The 13940-nt window shown below is 40.0% G+C and overlaps 1 protein-coding gene across 4 annotated transcripts in view; it reads right to left on the reverse strand.

Annotated features, from left to right (window-relative positions):
• MAP3K20 (mitogen-activated protein kinase kinase kinase 20) overlaps window positions 1–13940 on the reverse strand; it is a 162838-nt gene that overhangs the window by 40735 nt on the left and 108163 nt on the right. For 2 of the 4 annotated variants that reach the window (XM_075609050.1, XM_075609049.1), the window contains exon 12: window positions 29–9213. The exons of the other annotated variants lie outside the window; for them this stretch is intronic. In XM_075609050.1, the coding sequence (XP_075465165.1) occupies window positions 8884–9213 (330 nt within the window). In that variant the 3' untranslated portion in view covers window positions 29–8883. Of the gene's footprint in view, window positions 1–28; window positions 9214–13940 lie in introns of those variants that run through there. 4 annotated transcript variants of the gene reach the window in all.

Consider the following 13940-nt stretch of genomic DNA (forward strand, 5'->3'; position numbering starts at 1 on the left):
TTGCAGAGAAATACAGATGCACAGAATATACTGTCAAAATGTTTATTGCAAAATGAAAGTGTAGGACAACGAAAATCAAAGAAAAACTGTATGTCACAATGATTTTTAGAACCATATGAAGAAAACAAACATGCTTTAGGTTTGAGAAGGGACATCCTATTTATACCAGTTATAATACAAGATGTCTTTTGGGCTGAAAACTTAATTTCATATTCATTAATGCATAGATCTGCCCAAGATTTAAAGGCAGACAACTGTATATTTTTCAGCCTAAACCTAAATAGTATTTGGGCGTATCTAAAAAATTGTTGTGTGTGTAAGCAGTACTTTGCAATTGTTGCATAAATGTGTCCCTGTCTTTTAATCTAGACAGAGCTAGCACCACACAAATTGACTTCCTGGAAAGCACCAGTCCTAGTTGGCTTCCAAATGGTTTATTTTCTTTAAATTGACCTCTTTGTCTTTTATCCTGACACAACATACTTTGTTTGAATCCCTCCAGTAGTCATGTATTTATAACTGACTGGTTCTCGTTCCTAATCATTGCATCATTAGCACGTGGCTTTCTTTCCATTATTAGGCACACAGGCAAAGCGGTACCAATGGAGTATTTCATAATATTTGTCACTATAAAACATAGAAAGATAAAGACCTCTTGGCCCACCTAGTCTGCTCATCAAATACCCTACTCAGTATATCAGACCTACATTTTAAAAGCTATTAGGTATCATTTAGATTAGGTATAAAAATGATCATATTTGTTAATTTGAGGAATTCTTGTTGCAGATCTAGTTTTACAAATTGACAACACACTGGCTATTTATGGGAGATCCCAGTTCAAATTCTAGTGCTAGCTTGTTGTCAGGCCACTTTTGCTGTATTTCCTTACATTTTGGGCACCATAATTATACTTTACACTCACAGCTGCACAGAATCAAGTGCGGTGTAGTTCTTAAAATATGCCCCACTGTTTCTCATTGATTATCAAACTGTTAACTGTCATTGATTATCAAACGTGAAAAAGCTAAAAAGTAAAGATAATCTTATAGTTCAGAATACAATATGATTCCATTCCATATTGACTGTGGGTACAAAAATCACATATTTAACATATGCATCATAATGCTGCATGCTTACCTGCACTCTGCGGACAAATAATCACTGGGGCCTATTCTAGTAGCTGCAGTATTGTACATGTACAATGCAATAAGTAGCGGAAAAAGTGTGATTATGCCATATTCTAAAATATAACATACCTGCGGAGATCCCTCAGCACAACCGCATTACAAAAACTGGGCATTTTATAATTACTGAAGGGGGTTTTTATTATATTTTGACATTTTGATGTTGTGTGTGTATATATTTAAGGACTGAAGAAGTGGCTCAGTGAGTAAAGGAGACTAAGACAAATGACATTCCTTTTGAAGCAGTGGAGGCTGGTTCATATTCAAGTGTCGGCTCCTTGTGGCCTTAGGCAATTCATTGTATCTATAATTTGCCTCCCTGTGCCACCAACATTACATTGTAATTTTATTGTTAAAAAACACATACATCTAAGCCAGGGGTGCGCAAACCTTTAAGTCTGCGCCCCCCTGCCTGATCTCCCCCTTCTCGGCCATGGCAACGCGACTTCCCATGACCCCCACGGCGTCATTTTTAGACTTCGTAACCAGCATATCCAAGAGAAATGTATATGCACTTCTTGCAGCTACTAGAACAGCCTCATTGTTTCTAATGGCACTAAATTGCCTTCCCTAACACAACAAGAATAAATGTGTTCTCTTCAGTTTTAAGCAAGGTAGAAATTCATTAAGAGCGTTCAAACTGCCTGATTACAGAAAAACAATGCCTTAAATGTGGAAACCCTTTTAATACAGCTTGACATATCTGCAGACCACAATGTGTTCACGAATTCTATTTTAACGTGGATGGCTCAGCACAAGACAGCTGCTGATCTAATATGTTACGGAAGTACAGGCTGTATTTCTAAGACCTGAAGAGTTTAATTACTGGGAACCAGAATGTTAAAATGTTGAATGTTATTAGAAAGGGCACAAAATATTAAAGGTCATTAAAATAAAGATAATTCATTCTGACTGCTTGAGCACGTGCACAGAATTTACAGAGCAGTATCACCTTTTTGCCCTACTGAAAAATGAATGAAAGCTGGGAAACTCAGTCCTTCGAATACAATGTGCACAGTGCCAGAATAGAATGACTATAGTAAAGCAGGTCTGGCATTGCTCATTTTGTTTTAAACGAGTCTCATGTTCAATGAAGATACATGGAAATGCCGTGATTTGGTACAGAAACGTTCCAGTCTCACTTATTTGAAATGCTGAACCTTGACTGTTGTAATTACAGCGCATTTTCACTGCCAGATTTTTAAAGCTGAGCTAAACCCAGTGTCTATGACTGCATGTGCGTCAGACGCCTAATATACCTATACCTGTTTGCGCGTGCTGCCGGACACCTGTGAGAGCTTGTCATTGGGGAGGCTTGATAATACTTTTTGGTAGATTGTTTTGGTTAAGCTGTTAAGTAGGCTAGGTGGATGAGGCATACTGAATATACAATAAAGTGAAGACACTCAGGCATGTGACAGCTTATCTAACATTTTGTATGTGTTCTATAGTTTAGGCAAATATATATATATATATATATATATATATATATATATATATATATATATATATATATATATATATATATATATATATATATATATATATATAGTTTGTTTAATTTTAAAATTAATGTTTTGAATCATCCATGTGTGACTGGGTCTTTAATCTGAGATTTAGTATGTAGGTGTGTTCAACCTTTAATGGTGGTTAATACCAATGCAGTACTGCATACATCAGTAAATGTTGCATATTGTCCCATTGTAATTATGTGTTTACATACAGTAGTTACATAGTAGATGAGGTTGAAAAAAGACATGTCCATCAAGTTAAAACTATGCCAAATTTAGATGACAGATGCTTATCCTATATTTGTATTACAATATTTTGATTCAGAGGAAGGCAAACAAAAATATGAGTTAATTTATTAATTAACTAAATTGAGTTAATTGATTTGTACTCTTGGCACCATCACTTCACCATTTGGTTTACAATTACAGTCTATTTGGCAACTTTGAGATTTGAACCTTTTGAGCTTTGGAACATCTAAAATGGCAACATAAACACGTTACTTATCTGGGTCCTAAAAAACAATATTGTACATTTTAGACCAATGGCCTGAACAGTTTAGCTTCTTGTTCTCCCAACTACTTATATGAATCTTCCTGTGGACTTTCTACTTGTAACCTGCTTAATAGGAAGCAGCATTTCTGCAGACTTTGACGTGCAGAATTGCCAGGGTGGTTATCTCGCTACTTTAGTAACACTGGTTTTCAAACTCCCACTATGTTTAAATATCCAAAAGCATGATCGTTTACTTAAGATTTTTACTCAAGATTGCAAATAGGGTGCACTGATATTTTAATAGCCCAGAGAACCAATTACCACAATACAATGTGATGCACTTTTATCTGACATGCCGGAGGTTATGAATGAAAAATATGCATCTTGTTCAGAAGAGACACTTTTTTCAAAAATAGATTACAAAAATATGAAATGAACCTTGTAAATGATCTGCAATGCATATTAATACCTTTGCACTGTATTACACAAAGGGTATTAATGAGAATGAGATACAGATATCTGCACAGTTCAGAGTTGATATTCATTCTGCCCGCCAATTAAATTCATTAGCTATTTATAGTAACACGCTTTTGTGCAAAAAGAAAATGCAGTAAGATAGCAAATCAATTTGCCTAAATAGAATATGAACCATTTACTTCTTTGTCATTTGAGAAATATAATTAGCCCAGTTACTTGTATTGGACGCACTTGCAAACGGTTGCATGTAGATGTGATAATCTCAGTAACTGGTTACTGTTCCCAACTCCTACAAGTATAATCCATTTGAACTGTGGACCGAGTAACAGATAACATCGTATTAGAACAGACAAGCTAGAACACCCAATTGGCAAAAATAGTGTCATTCTTTTTAACTGTCCGTAGGAGTGAGACAAGAACAGCAGTGAACTCCTAGCACTATATGTATTTGTTGATCTAATCTTCTACTGCAGGGGTGCTCAACTCCTGTCCTCAAGACCCACCCCAACAGGTCAGGTTTTCAGGATATCCCTGCTTCAGCACAGGTGGGTCAGTCAGTTGCTCAGGTGAAGACCGAGCCACTGATTGAGCCACCTGTGCTGAAGCTGGGATATCCTTAAAACCTGTCTTGTTGGGAGGGAGCTCGAGGACTGAAGTTGTTAGAGCTGTGATGTGTATATAGATTGTATTTTTGGGACCTATAGACAGGTAAGCTGCTAAACATTAAGGATTGAAAAACGAAATCCAGGGCAGCATTAGATTCATTTCCCTGTTCTTTAACTATTATGTCCCTGGAGTGCAGTCACTTTATTTATAACATACTTGCATTTTATTCATGCACAACATGCGTAAACTGCACATCTTCCAGTTGTAATAAAGAGCACATTTAAACTAGCCTATGCATTCTAGAAGTGTTTCATTACTGTCAGATAATTCTCATGTACCTGTCAGCAAGAGAATGGTGTGTTGGAAGCCAACTATAATACTTTATTGGCACTGCAGTGGAAGTCATAAAAGGTTAATAAGAACTTAAATTGTATTAGAAGCCGATCATGCCAACAGGTTAAACTGAAATAATCTTGTTTCCTACAGGAATTGAGATACAATAGTTTATAATAAAAAAAATAGTAATGCTTTGGAGTAATATTTACTTCTGTCATTTATTTAAAATTGTATTGTTATACATAGCTAGCTAGTGTGAAAACTGCTTGGCTGACTACTTTATATATAAGGCTTTTCAAGCAGCTTTAACGCAGCGAGTGAAGAGAAAGTTAGCCTCTTGTGAGCATTTTGCTCAATTTTTATGTGTAATATATATATTATATATATATACTATTTTTTTAAATACATTTTCTACAAAGAAAATAGTTTTCATGTAGATTCATTAACCCACGGCCCCTCCGCTACAGTGCGATCATTTTTAAAGTAAACGGAAGAGGAGTTGTCGTCCCCTGCAGTTTCCTCACAGAGCAGATCGCGTTCTGCGTTCCCATGGTGTGCAGGACGCTATCTAACCAGGAAAAGTAACCATCACTGGGCATGACGTAGTCCAGGAGTGGCCAACTCCAGTCCTCAAGGGCCACTAACAGGTCAGGTTTTAATGATATCACTGCTTCAGCACAGGTAGCTTAATCAGTGGCTCAGTCAATAGGCTCCTGGAGTGCAAAACCCCATGACGTAGCGTATAAGTCTCTGGGCACGCAAAGGGTTGATCACACTGTTAATTACCTATAGCATATACTGCATTACAGTGCAGGGCTGGCGTGATGGTGGTGCCGTAGGTGCCACTGCACTGAGCCTGGCACTTAAAGAGGTCCCTGCGCTCTTCCCCACAACAATTAAACTGATGCCGTGGGAGAGCGCGGGGCCTTCTGTAACGGTCTCTTACCTGCCCGGTGGCAGCTCCTCTTTCAGTGTCCCGTTATCATGGCGCCGCAACATCAAATGGCATCAAGTTGCCAAGGCAACATGGCACCGCAACGTCATGACGCCGTGTCGCCTGATGAGATGCCGCGTCGGACCAGGTAAGAGGCCCGGTGAAAGCCCCTGCACCGACCGCCGCAAAAAGTACCATCCGGCCCCGGATTACAGGCTCATGTTTTCAACACAGTAAGAAATCACCAGCATCCTTATAGGTTTTGAGTGGAAATGACAGTAAAGGCAAACAGACACTAAGGTTAAGACCACAGAGGTCCGTAACTGATTTAACGAAGTGCCTAAGTTAAGGCATTGTTCAGCGTTAACGTGAGTCTTCCAAGCTCATGGACTTTAGGTTATGTTTTCAGGCGGAAAAGGACATTGCGTTAACTATAACGGACGTTCGTGCAAATGTTATGCAGAAGCGGCACTTGCCCTAACCACGTGGAGCCACAGAGCTCCGTTAGAGTTAATGCAGGGATGTGACCTGACTTTAGCTAAGTCATACCTAACGGTGACACAACACCCATCCGGACCCTAAAAATCAGGAGGGGGGAATAGAGATTATTTTTGTACCAAGTGACGTGTATACCTCTTTTACACTCCTTTATACAATACGTGGAGAGATCCCTGTTAACAGAATTGAACACTCCTGAGATACAGAGGAAATAGGCTAATCTGGATATGAAAGATTAAAGGATTTAAATTAGCATATTTCCCATGTACCTCAGGTTCTTTCACAGGAATCTCAACCTCTCCAGCAAAACCCATATTTCCGGATGTGGATGGGAGAAACGCCACCTTTTAGGTAGGACATGCTTAACACCATGTTATTGGATTCTAACGCAGTGCTAACGCCTACGCCTGCTATAACATATACAACTGCAGTGTTTTTTTTCTAGCTCTGACAGCTTGACAGCGACCCTGAGATAACAGGACTCTGTGGATCTGGGCCTCATGGGGTTACTATAATCAATGTCTCCTGGCTGCAAAACATGAGGAAAAAGCAGTATTTTCAAGGAAATCCATTCCCATGGAGAGCAATAGGTTTTTCTTATATGATCATTTTGTGCAGTATTTTTGCACCAGTTTTGCAGCTGGGAGACTTTAGTAAATGAAAACCTATGAGTCCAGGCACATGTTTTTCGCAGAATGACCAAATCTGTTCCAGTCTCTAAAATAATACAGAGTAAACTTCAGGTTTTTAGATACTGGGTGTGAAAAAAAACAAATTATAGCTTCTAAATTCCTTTTTATAGGAAATTCCCTAACGTTTCAGCTACTGCATTAAGCTTCTTCAAATGTATTCATTGCTAAAATCTTCCTGATTCTAGTAAAATATATTTTTTTAAGTAAAAAAAAAAAAAATGTGTGTACTAAGCAGTGGACTGTGCCTCTAATGCCTCAAGGGCCACCAACAGGTCAGGTTTTCTGGATATCCCTACTTCAGCACAGGCGGCTCAATCAGTGGCTCATAATGAGCCATAATGATTGAGCCACCTGTGCTGAAGCAGGAATATCCTGAAAACCTGACCTGTTGGTGGCCCTTGACGATTGGAGTTTGCCACCCCTGCTCTAGTGCCTAATTATCCTTACTAAGTCCCGAATTCAACCCAATAGCATTTTGGATCAAATTAATTACTCTAAACTCCACATTTTGGATTGCTTATTTCATCATTTAATATGGGGCCAAGTGTTGGAAATGTAATTTTTGCTGTAAAATTGATGCTCGGTAATCATAAATTATATTGTGCTGGTGTGTACTCCTTTTTTTCTGTCAATGTGCACCATCAGCATCAAAAATGTTTTTAGTCAAGTATATTGGCACACAAATAGGATGCATAGGACGCACATATCTAAATTGTATGTACTAAAAATGTCTCTGTGTGCCTGCATCCAATTCGTCTGCCACATTGAACCTAGCGAAAATTTTAAAAAGTCTATTTATATTGTTAGCGCAGAATTTATTGCTACTGTATGTATCAACCAAAAATGATTTAGGTTAACAAAATATACCATTTTTACAGTATGGCTATTATAATTAATATTACACGAATAATTTAGATTTTGATCCAGAATAGACAGATTTCCGCTTTTCATTTAAATTGTGTTAATCAGGTATTCAACTAAGCGCAATGCAACAAACCGTTTGAAACAATGAACTGTGCGTCATATATAAGAAGTCACGTAACTATCATACGCAGGTTACAGTTTATATGAAGGTTTGTACTACTTCTAAGGAATAAAAATTGCTGCACAAAATAATTTCACATATGATCTTAGTATATAGGCCCCAGAGAGTATTCAATTCCATAGCTGGGTATATTTGCGTTTCACGTTTACAACCATTTCACACAAATGTAAATCCCTTGATTTGGCACAAACAGGTGTCCATAAGATCCATCGAGCGGTCGAAGTGTGAGGGTACTAGGGGCCGGGATATGCAGCACCACTATGTCTTATTTTCATACCCAGAGTACCACTGTTTCTTTTATATACAAGCTTACAATTCTACATTATTAAAAGAAAAGGGGATTTGTTTCAGAAAGCATCTTCCCTTTCTAATTGCACGGCATTAGTATTGCCTAAATCTTTCTAAAATATAGTTTAAACAGCTTTGTCCTGATGTTTATTAAAAGGGGTGCAGTAAAACTACTTTTGCAAACCACCTTGACCACCGGATACACTTTTAATGCTTCTTTACCCTATATTTTGTATTATCGATTTGAACTTTACATTTCTATGCTAGGTTAAGGCCTTCGCACAAGTTATCCCCTACGTTCTGCTCTCAATCAATATATTGTATTGGCAGATACACATTTTACATGGTATTTTTTAATTTCCATGGCACGTAAAGGAACATGAGAATAAAGATTGATGCATACACGCTTGTAGTGCAAGGTAAACTCACAGCAAACTTGATTTTGGTTATTAGATCGTTTTTAAAGTACAGATAAATCTGTGTGATAGAGACCACGGTGTAGAGATTTCTGTAATCAGGCATCATAAACACAACCTGTAGTGATAACAGTAATAATGGTACCATTGTTAAGAAATGACATGATGTTTTAAGTTACACACCACTTAAAAGCAAATACAAAACAACTCCAAAAAAAATCATGAACATAACAATTTCTTTGCACATAAAACTGACCTAAAAAAAAATGGTGTATACATGTATCCTTCCATTAGCAAGTTTTTGTTGTTGTTTTTTTAAAAACAGGCCAAACTGGCCTTGTGGTTCACACGAAACTTAGTTCCAATGACAAACAAACAGTTGGCTTAATTTCTCAACTGGGTTTCATTCACTGCTGTCATCTGACCATTCGAAATCATTGAATCCGACCGCCATGTTGATTTTCTTTCCTTTTCTGATGGAGGTGGTTTTGGAAGAATTCTTCTTGGCTTGCATGTTAATCTGCATCCCAGAATGCCGCACGGGTCCGACAACATTCATGTCGAAGATATTCCCAAAGCCCTTCATCATGGCCTGCAGACTTTGGTTCATGCCATCTACCTCCCCGTTACTGGTGGCTGTGATCTGACATGACATCTCTGCACTGTTTGATTCCTCTGTTTTAGATTCAAAGAAAGACTTCTGAGAGATTCTCGCGGCAACAGGAAAGAAAAGCTATTAACAAGGAGGAAAGGACAGAGGCAAAAAGGAAAGTTAGAATCAATTTAAAATCAAAGAAACTGCAACATTGGAATTGTTGGCAGTAAATGGGAAGAAAAAATGATTAGTGAATTAAAAAAACGTGGAAGTTAAGTCAGATTTGATCAGACAACTAGGTCTCCCTTTGATTTTTTTTTTCTTCTAACCATTAGATTTGAGTAATTTCCAAGAAAAAGATGCACAGTTTTTATAACGAGCATAAAAAGATGAGCAGGAAGTGTGGAAATAAAAAAAATAAGGGGTGGTCACAGTTTTCTTGGTTATATGATCTGTATTCATAGCTCTACAATTATTTTCTAGGATTGGATGTGCCTTAGGCTAAGGCCCCGCTGCCTCAGACCACGCGCCCGCACTGCAGATAGGCGGCGCGTGGAGAGGCACTTGACCGCTATATGCGGTCTGTAGGGAGAGGGAGCTGGAGCGGGGGGGGGGCGTGACCAAAATGGGTCGGGTGGGCGGGACCATTACACACAGGCACACACATGGAAACCCCTCTGCCCCCCCCCCCTCTCGCACAGGATGGCATGGGACATGGATTTATATTAACCCCTACGATGCCAGGGAAACCAGCAACACCTTGCTCTGCATGTCCTTATTTCTTTTCAAAGCATCTCCGGCAGTGAATAGGGCTATATTTTGTGCTTGCCAAATATATACCCTGTGTGTCTCCTACCTGTCGCTCTGAAAATGATATGGTGTATATGGATGGTTTGAATTATTTGAGCCCTGGTGACTGTGTGTATTTAAGCATGAGGTTTCTCTCTCTCCCACACACGTGAGAAAAGAAAGAGGCTCGTTAAACGTGCATGTTGCTTCTCTCCCTCCCCCCCTCTCGTCCCTCCCTCTCGTCCCCCCGGAAGACGAGCTCAGCAGCCGAAGCTGGCCGCAACCTCCCCAGCTCTCGCAGCCTGAAACGGGCACCGGAGGGAGGGGAGGTGAGGCAGGGAGGGGGGGGGGGGGAATGTTGCCATGCTGCACAGAGGACAGTGCAGATTTCGAACCACACAAACTCACGTAGCTCGAGACAGCTCCCCTCCTCCCCATCTCATTGGCTCCCTGCCGCACCACGTGACGCGTCGCCGCTTGGGATCACGATCCTCTTGTATCCCCTGCTGGCTGATGCGTCACAGTGCGCAGCGAGCCTTGCCGAGAGGAGGGACTGGGGCCAGCTCGGGAAGAACACATGTCTGGTGGGTGACACGTACGCGCCGCCGGATGCAGCGGGACCCAGGCCTTAGAGAGGCATTGCTAGCTAATGATTTACATTACATTATACATCTAGCATTGACATTGCATATAAATAAGTATTTGCCCATATTAAAGGATAGAAAAGAAAACGGCAGCTTGGACTGCTGTTTTAATAGACATTTTACGTTATAGTGCAGTCTCTCCTAAGACCAAAATGAACCAATGGCAGTGACCTGTTTAAGATCTTAAATTTGGGGGACATCTACATGCTATTGTAAAGATATGTTTTTTTTATTGGTAAAGATGGTGAGTTGCAACTTGGTGGGAGGGCTTTGACTCTTGAATGCCATGGTTATTCCATGTTGTGAGATGTTACTCTGTGTTGGGCAGGATCTTCCACATAATTGATTCTCACTGGTAGAGGGGGGGGGGGGGGGTAGCTAAGAGTACACAAATGTTAGGATTAACACACCCCACATTCAATGTTCCACTTGGGGGGAAAAAATCTTTCAAAATAAAACTTTAACATTTTTATTTTTATTCCAAAGAAGCTAATATAGGCAGATATTTGTTTTAAGAAGATTACTATACATTTGTTTAGTCCATTGCAAAATATTTTGTGTGAGTCAAGTGGGACTACCCCGTAAGCACACATGAGGGCTAGTTTAAATGAATGTCCAATTGTCATTTGTTCCTTCTTTTTAAAATAAGAAACAGAAATAATATGCAGTTAATGCAGGGGATAAAAAGTAAAACGAACAGTCAATGACAATGTCCGCCATCCCCATCACTGTTAAAAGTTCAACTAATTTGCTGTGTTAAAGGAGCCGTCACTTCTTGGACTTAATTGAAATGATGGCAGGTGATATGTTTAAATGGGCAGTACCTCCTAGGGCAAAGTGAAACAACAACCGTGCTTTATTTAATAGGTTAAATGTAGCGGATTGACACATTTTTCTAAGCATCTGTGAAGTACAGTATACTGTTTACATTTTTTTTACTTTTCAAATGTAGGCAAAAGCTTTGTAGCGTGTTTACAATCCTTTGGTGTTTGTCAGTCCTCAAAGTCCTAGCTCAGTGTTTTTCAACCAGGGTTCCTAGGAACCCTTGGGTTCCCCGGGCATCCCTAAAGGGTTTCCTGCTATTTTCTGGTAATGTGAAAATTGTATCAAATACAGAAGAATTTACAATGCATCTGATAACAGAGTTGCAATTAGACATGGTTGGGGGTTCCTCAGAATTTTACTTAGGGTTCCTTAACCAAAAAAAGAGTGAAAACCACTGGCCCCTGCCATCATTGGTCAAACATATAAAAAATAAGTCGCTTATATGCTTGAATCCAGAGTTCCCCAGGAAATGCAAAGCATATCATTTTTTGGAACCACTACATGGAACTACATGGAACTGCTCTGGTAGTAAAATGACACTGTGGGTGATTATATTTATATATATATATATATATATATATATATATATATATATATATATTTTCTTATATAGTACTGACCGTGTTTGCATTGCTGTACATAGATTTTTCAGGTGAAATGAGTCCCTGCCTTGTAGAGAGTATAATCTAATGTTGGTGCCTGAGGCATAGGAAGAGAAAGGGACATGCCCAATTTTATAAGGAGCTGACTCCATGAAGTCAGTTCAAAGTCAATGTCAGTGTTTTAAGAGTAAGCATCTTTACTCACTGAGCCACTCCTCCATAGATGCCCTTTCAGTGGATCTAACACCTGTAAGTACCTTAAATATTGTTCTAAATTTGGAAGCATGGTAATCTATAACTTGGATGGGATTTCCTCTAGATCCTGCATTGTGTGGTCTCTCTGTGTTGAACCGTAGCTGCATGGGCAAAGCTCTCCCTCTCTCCCCCTCCTTCTGTTGGCTCTCGGACTGACTGTCAGGATAAGAGTGAAGGACACATTGTAATGACAAGCAGGGATAATTGGGGGTCTTGGTGAAGGGACATGTGCGGGGCCTCTTACCTTGTCCAGTGCTGCATCTTCTCCTCAGCATCTCATTATCATGGCGCCGCAATGTCAAATGGCATCACGTTGCCATGACAAAGTGATGCCACTTGGTGCGTGATTTCAAGTGACATCCCATTGTCATGGCAACGCGACACCATTTGGCATCGCGGTGCCATGACAATGTGATGCCACTTAGTGCGTGATTTCAGGTGACATCCCATTGTCATGGCAACGCGACACCATTTGGCATCGCGGTGCCATGATGATGGGACCATGCAGGAGGAGATGGTCCAGAGAAGGTAAGAGACTGTTACACAGGTCCCACGCTGTCCCCCGTCAATTAGTTTATTTGTTGTGGGGAAGAGTGCGTGGCATCTGTATGCGTGATGCTCATTGCAGTGGCCCTAAGACAAGCACTTCCTTATTACATCCTTGATTCATCTTTAATTTCCACCCAAACAAAACAAAACAGCAAAATCATTGCTTTAAAGGACCTGTACCTTTAAAAATATATATATAAATCCCCCCCAGGTTTGAAGCAGTGGGTTTCCTGGCGCAACCACGTTAATTTCAGCTCCAGAGACCCGTGTTTCCAGAGATAGATACCTGAGAAAGTGCTGCCGGTATCTCTATGCAGTTTTAAGCTCCTGTGTTACACTGGCTAATAGGAAGCCACAAATGGGGCCGGTACTGCTTCCTATTGGGATGCAGGACTTTTAAACCACCATATTTGGTGCCCAGCTGGAACGGCTTCCGGGAGTACCTTCCTTGGTATGTATCTTGGGAAGCAGGGGGTCCCCGAAGCTGAAATCAACGCGGCTTTGCTCCAGAGAGCCCCTGCTTCATTCTTAGTATTAAAAAAAACACGAGGTAACACTCCTTTAAGCATTATTTCCTTTGTTTAACAAAATCATTGTTAAGCTCTTTACAAAATGTTGAACCTCCAACAGGGATTGCACCTCTGCAGAAAAAAAAGTTTTTTTATATCTGAATACAGTCCTGCAAACATTGTGGTTTTGTGCTGCAATTTGACTGCGCCTCAGCAGCATAGGAGAATATGGAATTCATTCAGCAATCCGCGATGTGGGGTATCACACCCCAAAATGGCAGTAACTGCCTTTGGTTTTGGATCAGGGTACAACACCCCATATCACAGCTTGACGAAGCCCATCTTTGTGCATATGCTGCGTTAGCTCCCTTTTATGGAAGGATGAACCAGCAGGATTATGCACAGCTGCCTATGTTCTGCAAATCGTGAGTGTGCGTGTGTGCGTGCGTGCGTGCGTGCATGCGTGTGTGTGTGTGTGTGTGTGTGTGAATATTACAAAAATGCTTATTTAAATCTGTAATATACTGTAGGGATCACAATCATTAGAGAGGGTTTTAAATATGGATGGTGTTTGGACTATTAGTGCAGAGACAAATCAGTTGATCAGGGTTCCAGGTTATTTGATATAATAAAGCAACACAAGGAATGAGCTATTAACATAATGCTTTAAACCACATGGAGATGGACATTTT

Source organism: Ascaphus truei, chromosome 7 (genome assembly GCF_040206685.1).
Source record: "Ascaphus truei isolate aAscTru1 chromosome 7, aAscTru1.hap1, whole genome shotgun sequence".
Classification (NCBI taxonomy): Eukaryota; Metazoa; Chordata; class Amphibia; order Anura; family Ascaphidae; genus Ascaphus; species Ascaphus truei.